This window comes from Copadichromis virginalis, linkage group LG23 (genome assembly GCF_057382275.1).
Source record: "Copadichromis virginalis isolate Kocher_CV1m ecotype Utaka linkage group LG23, C_Virginalis_male_GT1.1, whole genome shotgun sequence".
Taxonomy (NCBI): domain Eukaryota; kingdom Metazoa; phylum Chordata; class Actinopteri; order Cichliformes; family Cichlidae; genus Copadichromis; species Copadichromis virginalis.
The window spans coordinates 30,862,011-30,875,006 of record NC_140639.1 but is presented as its reverse complement, the minus strand read 5'-3'; the positions used below and the strand labels follow the sequence as shown (position 1 = coordinate 30,875,006).

General features: G+C 41.2%; 1 protein-coding gene and 1 long non-coding RNA gene across 2 annotated transcripts; one reads left to right on the top strand and one right to left on the bottom strand.

Moving 5' to 3' along the window:
* Positions 1-8,013: 8,013 nt before the first annotated feature.
* LOC146681357 (uncharacterized) lies at positions 8,014-9,007 on the bottom strand. Its single transcript, XR_014918218.1, has 2 exons — positions 8,648-9,007; positions 8,014-8,570 (listed from the first exon to the last, which is right to left on the bottom strand). It is a non-coding gene; the product is annotated as an uncharacterized LOC146681357 (long non-coding RNA).
* Positions 9,008-11,308: 2,301 nt separating this feature from the next.
* hemk2 (HemK methyltransferase 2, ETF1 glutamine and histone H4 lysine) lies at positions 11,309-12,795 on the top strand. Its single transcript, XM_085447212.1, has 6 exons — positions 11,309-11,681; positions 11,763-11,849; positions 11,949-12,039; positions 12,110-12,193; positions 12,277-12,418; positions 12,503-12,795. The coding sequence occupies exons 1-6, from the start codon at positions 11,545-11,547 to the stop codon at positions 12,616-12,618; spliced, it is 657 nt and encodes a 218-aa protein (XP_085303338.1). The 5' UTR covers positions 11,309-11,544; the 3' UTR covers positions 12,619-12,795.
* Positions 12,796-12,996: the final 201 nt, after the last annotated feature.

The following is a 12,996-nucleotide window of genomic DNA, read 5'->3' as shown; positions in this document are numbered from 1 at the left end:
TGTTGAGCGAGTAATAGGTAGTTTGCGTAACAAGTTCAAAATGCTACCACTACAATGCCAATCCGATTACTCACATCATGTGAGGGTGAAGACACAACACTGCTTGATAAGATTGCTAAGGTGTGCTGTGTTTTGGTGAATATGTGCCCCAGTGTGGTTGTCAAACCAGGGCCAAATGAAATTTGCTCTTTGCTCGTATTGCATGTACAGTTCATTGTAAATAATTGTACTTTCTGTAAAGTGGTTTCAATAAAACAGAAAAAAGTATGTTTATTTTTTTATTCAAGATCCGTTCACATGTACTTAGCAAGTACATACACATGAAATGCAAACTATTTACATGGCAACGCACAGCTGGCATCAATCGTGAACCGTTCATCTAGAGCAAATTTTGGGGCAGGTGTTGAGAAGTCAATGTTATGTGCAACCTCTGGCTGCATCTTGGTCATATGGTCAACGTACTCACAACGTGGAGGCTTAAAAACGGCCAAATCTTGTACCCAACCGTTTGTGAATCAGATGTGCGCCTCCAGGGATTTATAATTACGAAAATGATTTCCCCTATGCGCTGACTCCACAGGCAAGGTACGCGAAGATATTGGGATAGGACAACGGCGGTAGGCTGTCTGGGTTTCCACTCCACTGCCTTATTTCATACAGGTCCACATTACCGATGCACGCTATTTTTTCCAAGTACCGTCTCTTGGCTTCTGGGCGCAATCAGTCACGATACAGCCCTTTTGCGCTGATTTTAAGCATGGTTCTGGCAGTCCCGCTTCCAACACCGTGGCCCTTTCTCAATATGCGTACTTGTGTGTACTTGCGTTCTCGTGATACGTCATCAGTCGGAGACCAAGTACTGTTCCAATTCGAAGTACGCATCAAGCCGAGAACGCGAAAAAGTCCCGGATGTGTTCTCACTCCGCCCGTTTTATCGAGCATGCATCGGTGGTGACTGTCACTACCCGATCTGTACCGGAAACCCGATCGGTACCCCGCATGCGCGAAAGGTGTCTACTTCCGGTCGAAGCATTTTACGATAGTTACAGGTCAGAGTATCTGTTAACTCATTCACTGCCATTGACGTCTATAGCCGTCAATGGCAGTGAATGAGACAATGGGTTTAACTCATTCACTGCCAATGGCTGGCAGTGAATGAGTTAAGAATAACAAGTATCTCTTAAAATGTTTCCGATAATGAAACATTTAATATAATGTAGACAAAAACAAAAAAATAAAAAGATAGTGACAGATCGGGACTCCCGATCCTTACTGCGCATGTGCAAAGTCGGACCGTACAAATCGGGTCTACCCGATCTGTACCGTGCATGTGCAGGGGTTTTCTTCTTCTTCTGTTCGTTTAATGGCAGTGTACTCCCCAGTGTACGAGGGCACCACCACCTGCTGACTGAGCGAATGAACCCTATTGTAAACTAAATTAGCGTCATTATAAACGTGTGTTAAATTTGATTTAGTGATAATCGAGTGTGTTTATGCTTGTCTGTGTGGAGAGGATTGTTGGAAAAGTGATGATAATGTCCGCTATCACTGTCAATTGCCAGTAAACACTTCATCTGGCTGCTGAATCTTCACTTGACATATTATAAAGTCTGTATTATTAACTCTGTCATTAGGCACCATTCTTCTTATTTTACGGCGCTGTTGTTCAATCGACGAATGCTCTCTGTTGAGGAGAAAAGCAAAAATTTGTTGCGGATACGGATTATCCATTGTTTAAATGTCCCGGTAGTCGAAAAGGAGGCAGAGCTGCTGAGAAATGCTAAGAGCTAACTGGGCGCTAACCGTGTCATTCAAATATATTGAATGTCGCAATGTTGGCAAAGAGAGGAAGTGACGTAAGATTTGCGCATGCGGGGTACCGATCGGGTTTCCGGTACGAATCAGGTAGTGACTGTGGCTGTATCCCAATTCAGGGTCTGCAGCCTTAAAGTACGCAGCCTCAACGGTCTTCAAGGGCCGCGTACTCAAAGACCACTAAGGCCGGAAGTGCGAGGCTTGTGAAATGGGACGGTCTAGCCTCCATCGCGCTGCCCAGGTTGCCTAGCAACCAGGGGCGGAGCGGGGGGGTGGCTTACGGGGCTTAAGCCCGGGTTGTTTTGTCAGAAGCCCGGGGTATTTTGGAGTGTAATTTTTTCATAGTTAGATGCCTGGCTGACAACTGTATAAAACAAAAAGTACACACAATATTCGAAGCACATAGTGCACACTGTGGGAATTTACGACTGTGCGTGAATCCCCCCTAATATTGGTATGATCCGAGCTCAGACACTAAGCGACTGAGCGAGGGGGCGGGGCAGCTGCTGCCTGTGTGCGCTGTTGTAGAGACGGAGCCAGCCATACTAAGGAGAGCTTAAGTTTGACCAGGTACCAAAGCAAATCATTCGTACCGTACAAATAATGTAAATATGACGGTGCATCACGAAAGATTGATATCAAACTGATCACTTGACCAATATTACGTTACTTGCTCTTCAAGGGAATCAACAAATGGCAAAATGAAAAGCCGAACAAATGCTATTTTTTTTAGAGTCTTAGCTTACGTGTGTTTATTTCATATTTTCAGTTCTTACCCTCCCCGACTAAATCGGTTTCAGTTATGTACTGAAACATAAGAATGGACATTAGAGGCTTCTTTCAAAGAAAAAACTCAGGTAAATGTTATTTTATATATTATGCTTTGTATGTTGTTCAGTATATTTCTATGCAAAACAAGAGGGATTTCAGTACACAGCAGGATATTCACATTTGTAACCAGATATTTACACTTTAGGGAGAAAACATTTTTACTGTACAACATCAATTTAGATAAACTTTTGTTTTAGATAAATATTGAAATATATTTTGAATTAGTTAAATTTCAGAATAAAGAGAGACAGAGCTTCTATTTTTTATCACTTTGATCAAATGTAGGAGTACATGTACACTAAATTTATTGTTAATTAATAAGAAAACTGCAGACGATTCCATTCTGAGCTGAAGAAGCTTCTGATAGGTTAGTAGAGTCCATGTGAGTAAATTGGTGGCACAGCTGTGGATGCATATAAGGCAAAACACAGAGCCTGTTTCTTTGACATGGGAAAATCAAGAGATATCAACCAAAACACCAGGAAAAGAACTGTGGAGCTCCATAAATGTGGCTCAAGTTTGAATACAATTTGGTGCCATTTGCAATTAAGAAACACAGATAGTTTCTCTCTTTACTCTTAAAGTTAACAAATATGTTTTTATATTTATCAATCTAAAAAAATAAACATTTAGTCTGATTTGATGTTACAATTAAAAAAGTGTTTTTATCTGAAGAGTAAATATCTGGTTTCAACTGTATATTTGATGATTGTCAGCACAAAGAGGGAGAGAGAGGAGAACGAGGACAGAACAGAGATGAACAAGAGCAGGTGAGACACATGTTAGTCAAATGGTTGTTTACCAAAAGTATCACCGTATCATAGGTACTCATGTATCTCGTACCTAGTGTTTCTTTTTAGGTTTGTTATTTTTCAAATTCTGTATTTATTAAGTTCTGCAGGCTTGTTTGCACAACAAGGCTAAATAATTATATAAACTTTTCTCAATCTAAATAGTGGACTTTGGTAGAATTAAAAAATAAGTGTAGTGCAGGTCTATGATGATTTTTAGTGCTACTATCATCTAGTTCTGATTCTGGTTCTGTCTTGGTTAAGTCCTCAGTAGTCCTGATTTTGAACTGTTGTAGTCCTGTTTTAATTCTGGATCAGTTCTGGGTCTGGTTGAATTGGGGTTTAGTCCTCGTGTCTTGATACAGCCCTGACCTTGTTCTGCCTTGCTGCTTAATTAAAAAACTCGTTTAAGGTGTCCTGCACATGTGATATAGATTTTTCCCTATATGAAGTCATTCTTTTTTGAACAGAGCCTATTAATCTTTCAGTCATTTCTACACCCCCCCCAAAAAAAAAAAAAAAAAAAAAAAATCCCACATGCATACTACTCTTTGGGCTAAGCCCCGGGTGTTTCAAATGTCTGGCTCCGCCTCTGCTAGCAACCATGATACTAACAGCTGGAAACGTTTCATACAGCTTTGTTTGACAGAAATGAAGAAGAAAATCTTTTGTTCGTTTGTTTGTTTCTACATGAGCTTTGATCATTCTCTGTAAGATGAAGGTCAGCTATTGAAGGCGTATATTTTAAAGTAAAGGCTTTAAAACCAAGTTAGTACAAATGTCACTAATGTCACATAACTTTGCCGACATGTGGCCAACAGTAATGTTTTAATGTTCTTCGTTATTAAGCATTTGCACATAAATAAGTGACATAATATTCAGTACTTACTTAAAGTTTACTCTTCGGGCGCCCCTCATTCGCCGTTTTTTTTTCGGTAAAATTATCGTAATTGGCCTTAAAATGCGGCCTTTAAGGCTGCAGACCCTGAATTGGGATACAGCCAGTGGTCGTGTCCAAATTCATGGGCTGCATCCTTCTGAGGCCGCATTTGTAGACCGATTACGTCACAGCGACGCGCCGAAGGCTGTCCAAATTCGTAGACTCCTCCGAATGCAGCCGACAAATGCGTCCTCCTTTTCCCCGAATTTGAAGGATGGGTCAGGTGTGTCCTTCGTGGCATACCATATCCCAGAATTCATAGCGCGGCCCAGCCAAACTCCAGTTTCCAACAATGTTTCCAACTACTAAGTTTTAAAATTACTCATACTAATCTTTCTGGGTCACAAAATAAACTTTTAACATATTTTCAGGCGAGAAAGTAGCTGTGTAAACATCAAATATCTGCTCGATTTATCAAGATATCGCATATTTGCAAAAGTGCCTCGACGTTTTCGGAGACGTCTGCTACCCACCAGCTCGATAGCTAGCCGGGAGCTCGAGGGTTACTGATGCGGCCGAGAACGGCACAACTCCCGGCACATCATTTTCAGATCACCGTGGACTGCTCGGGTTAAACGTAATATATAAGTCACTTAGACAACCTAAAAATGTTATTGTTGGGCTTTTTTTCAGTGTTTTGTTTGTTCGTGAGTAAATCGGTTTGGCTGAGATTAAAGTTATTAGATTAGATTAGATAAAATAAAACTTTATTAATCCCCTGGGTGGGTTCCTCCTTGGTTTTTACACAGCTGACTAAACGTCAAACAGAAAACTGATTAAACAGAAGTATGAGACAGTCGAGAATTTACGCCAGTGTCCTGTTATATTTTAGATAGCAAGGAGCAGACGGCTGAGTTTATTAAACTCCACCGAGACAGCGGTGACGCTAATCAGAAGGCTAGACCGTCCAATTTCACGGCCGTTTACTTCCGGCCTACCCGACCTTCTGAGGACCCGGCCCACGTAGACCGCGAAGGCCGGGTCTATGGGCTCAAAATGTGGTCATAAATAGTTTGTACTTGTAAATCAGTCTCGTATGTGTAAAAAGAATTTGTGTGTGTAAAAAAGATTCGTATGTGTAAAAAGAATTTGTGTGTGTAAAAAAGATTCGTATGTGTAAAAAGAATTTGTGTGTGTAAAAAAGATTTGTATGTGTAAAAAGAATTTGTGTGTGTGTAAAAAAGATTTGTATGTGTAAAAAGAATTTGTGTGTGTGTGTAAAAAAGATTTGTATGTGTAAAAAGAATTTGTGTGTGTAAAAAAGATTTGTATGTGTAAAAAGAATTTGTGTGTGCACAAAAAAGATTCGTATGTGTAAAAAAGATTTGCGTGTGCAAAAAAGATTTGTATGTGTAAAAAGAATTTGTGTGTGTGTAAAAAAGATTCGTATGTGTAAAAAGAATTTGTGTGTGTAAAAAAGATTCGTATGTGTAAAAAGAATTTGTGTGTGCACAAAAAAGATTCGTATGTGTAAAAAAGATTTGCGTGTGCAAAAAAGATTTGCGTGTGCGTAAAAAAAGATTTGTATGTGTAAAAAGAATGTGTGTAAAAAAGATTTGTATGTGTAAAAAAGATTTGCGTGTGCGTAAAAAAGATTCGTATGTGTAAAAAGAATTTGTGTGTGTAAAAAAGATTTGGGTGCTTTTTTGAACTGATTTGAACACACAAATCTTTTTTACACATACAAATCTTTTTTACACACATACAAATCTTTTTTACACACACACAAATTCTTTTTACACATATAAAACTGATTTACAAGTACAAAATATTTATGACCACGTTTTGGGCCCATACGGGTCCTCAGGAGGATGCAGTCCATGAATTTGGACACGACTTGTGTGGACTTGGTACAGCTAAATATCCCAAAATGCATTTCGTCCAAAACTCAAACGCGGCAATGGCGGACGAGCGGGGCTAATAACTTTTAAATATTACTCTTTCTGGGTCACAAAATAAACTTTTAAGTTATTTTCAAGCGAGAATGTAGCTGTGTAAACTTCAAATATTGGCTCGATTTATCAAGATATCATATGTTTCCAAACGCGCTCCGACGTTTTCGGAGACGTCTGTGACCCGCCAGCTCCATAGCAGACAGCGAGGTCGAGGATCATTAGAGCCGGCGAGAACAGCGACTCCCGGCACATCGTTTTCACCCCCCGCGGTCTTTTCGCTACTCAGGTTAAACAAACCCCAAACCCCAGTAGCTGTCTATTGTATTGAGTGTCCACTAAAATAAAGGCGTTCTAACATCTCACCTGCTTGTTTCTATTAAGGTATGTACACTATTTTTATTACAGTTTTTTACAGTCGCTAACAAGCGTTTGTCCAAACAGTTGTCACATTTGCAAAACTCTAAACACAATTAGCACAGGATCGGTCTGTTGTGGCCATACCATTCACACATTTCATGTCGTGTTCACCCAATATGCAGTCAGTGAACACATTTCCACAATGCTTACATTTTCTTAACAGACAAGTTATACCTCCCAACAAAACTATGGACTGTTCTTGTAGTATCTACGAATGTTAACACACAACATCCCACAATAGCAAAAACAATATTCCAAACCGTAGATACAGTATAAAAACCTCTGCCCCTGCAATGATATCAGTACAAAAACAATATCAATATCAAAAATATATCTCAGCTGTAAACAAACAAACAACTGAATAATTGAGACACAGCTTATTTATGTTGGGTAAATTGGGCCAACCACAGCTTCTTCCATTCTGGCTTAGACTCAGTGGGGTTTATAAGGCAAGACCTTGAGGAGTGATGTTTTTGGAAACAAAAAAAAGACAAACACTGTAATGTCTGGTCGAGGAAGAGTAAGAGCAAGGGGCCCAGGGAGAAGAGCAGGCCCAAGGAGAGGGCAAGGTAGAGGTGTAAGAATGCGTGGTGGTGGCATTCCAAGGGCTGCAAGAACAGTAGTCAGTGATGAAATCCGTGCCACTATCATTGACCATGTAATCAACCATGGTCTTTCACTAAGAGAGGCTGGTGAAAGAGTGCAGCCCAATTTGAGGCGGTCAACGGTTGCCTCCATTATACGCACCTTTCAACAAACCAACAGGTAAGTATTGCATTTTACATGGATTGTTCCTATTCTCACTTGACATGTCAATATGGTCATACAGTAATGCATATGTTGAATTGTCTGTCTTTCTAAAGAATGCAACGTCTTCCACCCTCTGGGGGAAGAGGAAAGCTCCTCAGTAATGATCAGGAGCTTGCCATTGTGGAAATGGTTACTGCAAATAATGCAATAAAACTGCGTGAAATACAAACCAGAATTGTGGCGGACCATGAGATATTCGACAATATCGATAGAATCAGCCTCACAACCATTTCGCGGACATTGTCCAAACATAGAGTGCGGATGAAGCAGCTCTACACTGTTCCCTTTGAGAGGAACAGTGAGAGGGTCAAGGAGCTACGACGACAATATGTCCAGGTACAGTGTATATTCAATCCAATGTCCAGTTCTATAAGCTTTGCACTTTGCAAGTAGGTAACCTACACAATACTAGGTTACAGTACAGTATGGTATACAGTACTAACATGACTTACATAAACTTTGTGTGACCCGTGGTAGGTACCTATTTAAAATAGGACAGAGCCGTAGGCGCACAGTCAGTTTAAAAGAGTTTAATTTTTTAATACAAAATAAAAGAAACAGTGTAACAGCGGCACCTCAAACCAATTAAAAACGTTACCTTATTAGAGACGATAAAACTGTGCGATTGCCCGTGAGACGGGACAAGCGCTGCGGGGAACCGTTTAAAAACAAATCGACATAGCACACAGGTTAAACATGGACGGCAACTCACACATGACCCCAAATGGGTAAAACACTATAGAAAAAAAGTCAAATCTTCAGTGCCGTCTTCACTCGGGCCCACCGCTGTGCATGCAAAAGCGGGGAGACAAAAAAAGGATTTGTTTTCCCTGCAGCGCCTTCACCGTCTGCGACAATATATATATATATAAATAAAGGGGTTAAAATACTAAAAGGATCAATATCTGTGGTGCCTACTGATACAGAAAAAGTAAAACCAAAAACCAAAACCATCGACAGCCGCAGCAGTCAGTCGGCTTACACCAGTTTAAAACAAATTAAAACACACTGATGTGTCGGGTCCTTTGCCCGCAGCCAGAAATCCACCTGGCAAAGCAGCAGCTCGGTACTCTGTGAATAAAAGGCAGAAGATCACTAGCTGGACAATAAAACACAGGAATATTCCTCCACTGAATTGGTTTTGTTACCTGTCCACAAGTTCGTGTCACACCCTAATAAATGTGGGTCAGTGGCGATGAAGTCCACTATACCGTTCTCACGGGAGCAATGTTTCCCACCTACAAGGGTGCAAATAACTGTAAACCTCTGCCAACAGCCAGAGCTCAAGTGGTACATTTTTGTGTAACCTACCGTTCTAACAGAAGTTTAGGGGAAGGACGCATATCAGACTTTCATAGTTAAGAAACACCAACTTGCCCAACTCGGACCAAGCACTCGCAGCTTCAGGTTTGCAAAGGAATACCCAATTGCCCACACCTGCGCTTATGAAAGGAGCGAAGACCAGCTCCGCCCACCAGGGGCGGTCCCAAATCTCCAGGTCTCACCTGTCACATTCGTTTCAGAGAGTTATGGAATTGGAGGCCAACCAGGCCCCTCATGAATTCATATACATCGATGAGGCAGGATTCAATCTGGCCAAAAGGCGTCGACGTGGACGGAATGTAATTGGAAAAAGGGCCACAGTTGATGTGCCAGGACAGAGAGGGGCAAACATTACCATGTGTGCAGCAATTGCAAATGCAGGATTACTCCTTCACAAATGTCAGGTTGGACCCTATAATACAGAGCGCTTGCTTGCCTTTCTCAATGATCTCCACCAGCGCCTGGTTCCAGAGCAGGGTCAGGAGGGTGAAAACATGAGGACCTTTGTAATTACCTGGGACAATGTGGCTTTCCATCACTCGCAAGCAATAACAACATGGTTTGAAGTCCACCCAAGACTGGTGAGTCTCTTCCTTCCACCCTATTCACCTTTCCTCAACCCCATAGAGGAGTTCTTTTCTGCATGGCGGTGGAAGGTTTATGACCATCAGCCACATGACCAGATGTCCCTCCTTGAAGCCATGGATGCTGGCTCCAGGGACATCACAGTTGACGATTGCCAAGGGTGGATCCGACATACCAGGCGGTTTTATCCCAGGTGCATCGACTTGGCTGACATCAGATGTGATGTTGATGAAAACATGTGGCCTAACCCTGAAGATCGCAGAGATTAGATGCAACTTTTTTGCCTTTTTTTAGCCCCCCTCCCCCCCTTTTTATCTTGGCTTTTTGCTGTTGTTTTTTTGTTCAGAATGCTCTTGTGTGTTTCATGGATATTTTGTTCACTGTAAGCAATACTGTAAAACTTTCTCTGTCCTATCATACCGTGTTTCTACTGTACCTCCTGTGGTAAACAGTAAAGAAACAGAAACTTGTTTGCTTTTTACTGGAATGCTTTTGAATGTGAACATTACTGTACATGTGGACATACAGTTACCAACCAAGACATTTCTGGTGTCAATATGGTGGATTGCATGTTTCGCATGCAAATACCTGTGAAACTGAAACATAAAAGTCTATGCAGTTTTTGTAATGTCAATAATAGCCAGTATTTTGAAACCTGGTGTACTTTGATTGACTGCATGTACCTTGTGAAGTGAAAACAAGTGTTATTCTTTGACAGACTAATTTCATTTTGAGTCAGATTTATAGTGTTTTTGTACAGTTAGTGTGTGCAGAGAAAGATGTGTTCTAATTTTGAAATGAGGAGTTAGTATATATTTAACAAAGTGTATTTTTGGGAAGGATATTATCCATTTGGCCAATTGTGTTTTGTAGGTGTGGGTCTGTGTTAAGAGTTTAGAAAAAGTATCTGAAGTATGGGTAGGCGCTTGTTAGCGACTGTAAAAAACTGTAATAGAGCTTTCACTACTGAGGTTAAACATGATATATAAGTCACTTAGATCACTTCTAAATGTTAATGTTTGGTTTATTTCAGTGTTTTATTTGTTCCTGAGTAAACCGGTATATAAGTCACTTAGATCACTTCTAAATGTTAATGTTTGGTTTATTTCAGTGTTTTATTTGTTCCTGAGTAAACCGGTTTGGCTGTGATTAAAGTTAAGCTTCATAACATATTACTCACAGTTAAATTAAGAGGGGACGGCAGTAAAAACTCTGGACCTGTGACATCATCAAGTACGCTGGTGTTCCAATTGTACAAGTCCGTGCTCGCGTTCTCGCCAAGTCCGGTCTCGCCGAGAACGTGAGTACGTACTCGCGTACTTTTTTTTAAAAAAAAATTTGCACAGAACAGTACAACAATTATGGCAATCTCTACAAACATTCTATTTTCCCAACATGAAATAGTATCAGAACAGGCTGAATTCCAACATATAGAAGATAGATAATGAACAGGAAGTACAAACAACAACAAATAAATAAAAACAAACCCCCAAACAGAATCAAAGCAAGCAAACAAACAAACAAACAAGATCTAGTGATCTCTTACTTTTGATCACTAGAGAACAGATGTGAGATGGAATTTGGATTGGATCTATAAGGGAAAAAAACATTAGTAAATAATTCCCTAATTTGGGAGTTTTTTAGACTGTTAGCTGTAATGTTATGCCCATTTACCAAGAGTTCAGGGAGGTCAGGGGATCTAGTCAGGGTTTTGAAAAAGATTATATGCTGTACATAGAATGTTTTGAGGGATAGCCTTAGTAATTTTTTGAAATTCTTTGTTATTTATTTGCAGATTATAATTGGTGGTGAAATCTTCTAATAAAATTTTACCTCAATCATTTAACAAATGCATCACACTCGCGTACTTAGAATTGAGAAAGGGCCAGTGTGTTTGTTTTGATTTGTTGCCTTCTGACATGGCGCCGCGATCCCACAATACACTGCGGCGTGACGTCAACTCCAAAGCCCTATAAGGAAGTACAGCGAGAACGTCTCCGGGGCTGAGCTACCTTTATTTTTAGCATGATTTTAGGCATATTGTCATCAAACATTAAACAGTGGCTCTGCCGAGCTTGATTCCTTAGTGTGGGCCAGCAGATGGAGGAGCGGATATTTAGTGAGCTGTAGAGTGAGCATGAGTACGAGCTACCCCACGCCGCTTTATTCCCACGCTGGACGAGGAGACTTCCGAGAGGTTTACGAGCCGGCGGAGGACTCCTTCCTCCTGATTGATGCTCTGGAGAAAGACGCAGACCGGCTACAGCGGATGAGGTAGCCATAGATCGAGTATTATTTCCAGTAGACACACACACATTTTTATCAGAGTCTTAACTGCCTCTTCACCGTTTTCAGCCCGTGTGTATGTTTGGAGGTGGGCAGTGGCTCAGGAGTGGTGTCTGCATTCTTGGCGTCGGTGGTGGGACCTTCGGCTTTATATATGTGAGCCATTCTGGTACCTAGCAGCAATGTCCAGCCAATGGGACTTACTGATGTAGAACATAGCATCCAGTTTCATGTACGCATGCATTTATGTTTCAGTTGCACTGATGTGAATCCTGCAGCAGCACAATGCACAGCAGAGACTGCTTCTTGTAACAGGGTGTCCCTGCAGCCGGTGATCACAGACCTGGTAATCTTCAGCTGCTCTTATGGTTTGGGGTTTTCACAACCTGCATATCTGAATGTTGTTCCTCCTGCAGGCTGACTCTCTTCTCCCCCAGCTGTGTGGGAAAGTGGACATACTCCTCTTTAACCCTCCCTACGTGGTTACGCCTTCAGAAGAGGTGCATCACATAGCTCAGCAGGGTTAATGAAGTTCAGGCATGGTGCATTAACCTCCAGTTACTCAGTGGGTTTTCTTTTTCAGGTGGGCAGCACAGGCATCGAAGCCGCCTGGGCTGGAGGGGAGAGAGGGCGAGAGGTGACAGACAGATTTCTGCCAGCTGTGGTGCAGCTGCTGTCCGATAAAGGGCTGTTTTACCTCATCACAATTGCTGAGAATGATCCAGGTTGGTTGACTTTATTCATTGCAAATTATTCATTGTAAGGAATTGAAGCTTGAATAGTTGTTTCCCCCCCTTTTTCTTAACCAGAGGAGATCATCCACCTACTGAGCCAAAGTGGCTTGAAGGGAGAGTCCTGTTTGTCTACAAGAGCGAGAAACGAGAGGCTGTCCGTCCTGCGTTTCCACAGGAACCAACAAACATGACCTCCTTGGACATGTTTGTCCAGGATGCATTTCTTTTAGCCCCTGAGGTAGAATTCAACAAGAGCAAATCATGGACAACTGGACAGCTGTTGAATCTCCAGAGGACGAACAGCATGGGAAAACTGCAAGGAATTGGATCAGTCAAAGGATATTTTTAATCCAAGCTGGCTCCATGGAAGGACATTTAGTCCTAAATGTCCTTCCATGTAGCCATGGACAAAAAACAGCCACTATAAAAATAAATGATTGAAATCCTTATAATTGACTGTTTGCATTCAACCACAGTTTTTATTATCAAGTCACCAATGATAACATTCAAAACCTCATAATCAAGCATTCAGATACTGTAACAAGAAGGCTCATCATGCTAAATCTGTT